Raw genomic sequence first — 3,273 nt, 5'->3', positions numbered from 1 at the left:
TGACCTTTGACACTGCCGCCCAAAGAATGTGTTTGGTTTGTGGGCTGTTGACAGATAGGGCTCTGTCCCCCATACCCAGGGCCTGTGCAGAGTGTGAGCACCTTGCTGCCGGCCACTCTTGGGCCCCTGAAATGTAAACGGGGTCAAAGGAGCATCCAGCGAGCCTGTTGGCCCCTTGCCCTCTGCAAGTCCTGAGCGCAAGGCAGGCCGCCCTCCCCCGCCCTCACCTCTGTGCCGGCTCATGTCGATGAGCCGGTGGGCAGTGCGGGCGGCATTCAGGGCCCCCTCCACCACGTCCTCAGGGCGCCCCACGAAGGTGTAGACAGTGCGGTTGGTGGAGGGGCCGGCGTCCACGTCCAGCAGCGTGCAGCCCGGGGTCTGGGCCACTGCTCGAGCGATGGCATCAATCACCTGGGTGTGAAGCCGGGCCTGCGCCTCCGTCTCCCCGAGAGGAGGAGGGCACAGGAGCTGCTGGGGCCCAGTCTGTCCTGCCCCCACCCAGACACAGGGCCAAGAGCTGGCTCTCGGCATCTGGGAACAGCGACAGGCAGCCCCATGGGGAGAAACTGAGGCAGGGAGCAGAACTTGGTGGGGGGCTGCCAGGGCCCCTAGAAGGTGACTACAGGCCAAGGTCACAGAGGGTCGGGGCCCCGGCCTCCAGGCAGCCCAGAAGCTCCTGAGGCAGTAGGAAGGCCTGCCCAGTGCTCTGTGACTTGTTTCCTGCCGATAACCTGGGGATAAGGACAGGTGGGGGAGGGGAGACTGTGCCCCACACAAGGACCCTCAAACAGCTGTGTGGGTCAGCCTTCCGGTGCTCCACCATCACCCGAGAGGCCAAACGACCTGCCCAGACCTGGACCAGGACCCCTGACTGGTTGCCCACCCGCTGCTCCTTCCTCACCCTTTCCAGAAAAGACAGTCCCCAGGCTCCAGCCCAAGCCTTGCCCTCCTGGCCCCAAGCCCCCTGCACTGCCCTGGCCACCCCCAGGCCCTCACCTCCTGATTGTTCCCCTCTGAGAAGTTGGGGACACATTCCACCAGCCGGGACATGGTCCAAACCCTGACCCAGACGCTCCTTGCACCAGCAGAGGTGGGAAGGAGGCTGGCGGGGCCTTTATTCCCCAGTCAGGGCCCTCCCTGCGCCAGGCTTCTTATTAACTGGGCAGATGGGGGAGGGGCAGAGCCAGGACCCTGTGGCGGCCAGTAAAGGAGAGGGTGGAGGGGAGGACCGAGACCTCTGCCCAGGTGAGTGTGGGCTCCCCTGAAAGAAGTACTGGACTCCTGGGGGAAAGTCCTCAGCAGGTTACAGCCTCAGGTCACCCCAGGCTCCAGGCCCAGTTGGGCCCAGGGCCCCCTGGTGACCCTCTGGATGACCCTCCTGGCAGCTATTTCTTCATGAACAACTGAGCCTCAGGGCCACAGAGGGAAAAGAGGGACTGTGTGTGAGGCCCTGGGCCTGGCTCTCAGCAGAGGTCAGCACAGCTGGCTGGCAGGAGGGTGGGTATTGGCAGGGAGGGGCGGGGAGTGCAGGCCCATGGCACTGGGGAGGGGCAGGCAGGTGAGGCCCAGCTCCCTATCCCACTGAGGCCAGAGGATCCCCACAAGGGGCCACGTACCCCCAGGTCAGCAGCACAGGGCCCTGAGCCGAGAGGGCCACCTCAGGTCAATGCCATCTTGAAGTCCTTCATGATTTTTGAACTGGGGGTGGTGCTGTTTCCCTTCTGCAAAGGCCCACCCATCACATGGTCACCCTGGCAGCACGTGGACCCCCGCAGGCCCCTCCCAAGAGCAGCCCACACCATCTGTGTTTCTCCTGGCATTGGGTACCCCACATGGCCTTTGGGGTGATCAGGTCCAAGGCCACTTCACCCCTCTCACAGTCACCACGGGGCCAGGAGAGGAGATACCCAGGTCTTTCAGGCCCCCAGCTGTCTGGGCAGTTGGAAGCCCACCCCTCTAGCCGCTGCTCACGGGAACTGGAAGAGGGAGAAGGGGCTGGGGAGCCCAGAGACCCTGCAGGCTGGGGGCAGGCCCGTCCTGTGCAGCTACAGCTCCCGGGTGACTGTGGGTGAGTGTGGGTGACCGGCCGTCGCACATGGTCCCAATGCAAGCCCCAGCACCACCTGGCCCTCACCCCAGCACGGCCTAGAGCCAGGGTCTTTACAGAGGTGATGAGGTTAAAATGTGGTCACTAAGGCGGGTCCTAATCCTGTAGGACTGCCGTCCTTATGAGAAGATGAGACCAGAGAAGCACAGGGAGGATGACATGTGAGGACACCGGGCAGAGACAGCTGTCTGCAGGCCAAGGAGGCAGGCCACGGAGGAACCAGCTCTGTGGCACCCCCATCTCAGGCTTCAGCCTCCAGAATTGTGAGATGATAAATGTCTACTGTTCAAGCCGCCCCATCGGTGGTGTTTGTTACAGCACCCGAGCTGTCTGAGGCAGGGGTCTGAGGAGCTGGGGCATCTGGGACACGCCAGGCTGTGGGAACAAGGGACAGGCATTCTGGCACCTTCATCCTCCTACCTATGGCAGAGGAGGAGCCAGGGAGGGGCCGGTTGCAGGGCTTCAGAGGGCCACCTGCCCTCTCTAGGCCTCAGGAGAGATGGGGGGTGGTGTGGAAGTTGGGGGGCAGAGGGCTGTGTGTCCTATGGAGATGGGTCTGGCCCAGGGCTTGGGCACAGCTGAGAATGCAAGATGCACAGAGGGGACCCAATGTGATGCCAAGACCAGTTCTGGGGGGCAGTTTTGAGACATTAAAAGTGCTGGCAGGTGCTAAAAATATCTCCTGAGGAGGGGACCCTGGAAAGCTCCACTATTTACAGGGAAAGCGATCTCATCAGTCAGTGCCCCGATGCTGGTTTCTGTGACCACCCCACAGCCAAACAGACCAGGGCTCGGAGGCCAGAACCCGGCAGGAAGAGCCCAGCCCACACCGGCTTCCGTCCAGGGGCTCCGGCTGCCGGGAATCCCCTCGCAGGTAAACTCCCAACAGGGACGCCCACACGGCTGCACACGGGCACCTGCTTTAAAGCTCTGCTGCTGTCTTGCTGTCCCTGGCTTTGAACAAGGGGCTGTGTCTTCACGTTGCCGCGGACTCTGCAGCTGTCCTGTCCGCGGCTGAACCCTGGCCCCAGGGCCCTGCCCCTCCAGGGGACGACCCCCCACGGGGGGACCCGCCGCAGGGCCCTCAAAGAGCAGCGGGTAAAGGAGGAACAGCAAACAGACGACTTTAATAGACTGGGGCTCACCGCGCAAGTGTGGGCGGCGGG

At 63.1% G+C, this 3,273-nt stretch overlaps 1 protein-coding gene across 2 annotated transcripts in view; it reads right to left on the bottom strand.

Moving 5' to 3' along the window:
- The window catches only part of FTCD (formimidoyltransferase cyclodeaminase), a 15,563-nt gene extending 14,423 nt beyond the window's left edge, over positions 1–1,140 (bottom strand). Inside the window, exons 1-2 of one of the 2 annotated variants that reach the window (XM_010834867.1) lie at positions 997–1,140; positions 228–411 (exon numbers count right to left, since the gene is read on the bottom strand). In XM_010834867.1, the coding sequence (XP_010833169.1) occupies positions 228–411; positions 997–1,050 (238 nt within the window). In that variant the 5' untranslated portion in view covers positions 1,051–1,140. The remainder of the gene's footprint in view (positions 1–227; positions 412–996) is intronic. The other variant, XM_010834869.1, reaches the window with a different exon arrangement.
- Positions 1,141–3,273: the final 2,133 nt, after the last annotated feature.

This window comes from Bison bison, unplaced genomic scaffold, assembly GCF_000754665.1.
Source record: "Bison bison bison isolate TAMUID 2011002044 unplaced genomic scaffold, Bison_UMD1.0 scf7180017864037, whole genome shotgun sequence".
In the NCBI taxonomy this organism is placed as follows: Eukaryota; Metazoa; Chordata; class Mammalia; order Artiodactyla; family Bovidae; genus Bison; species Bison bison.
Note: the sequence above shows the minus strand (reverse complement) of the source record. Positions and strands in the feature narration are given on the sequence as shown.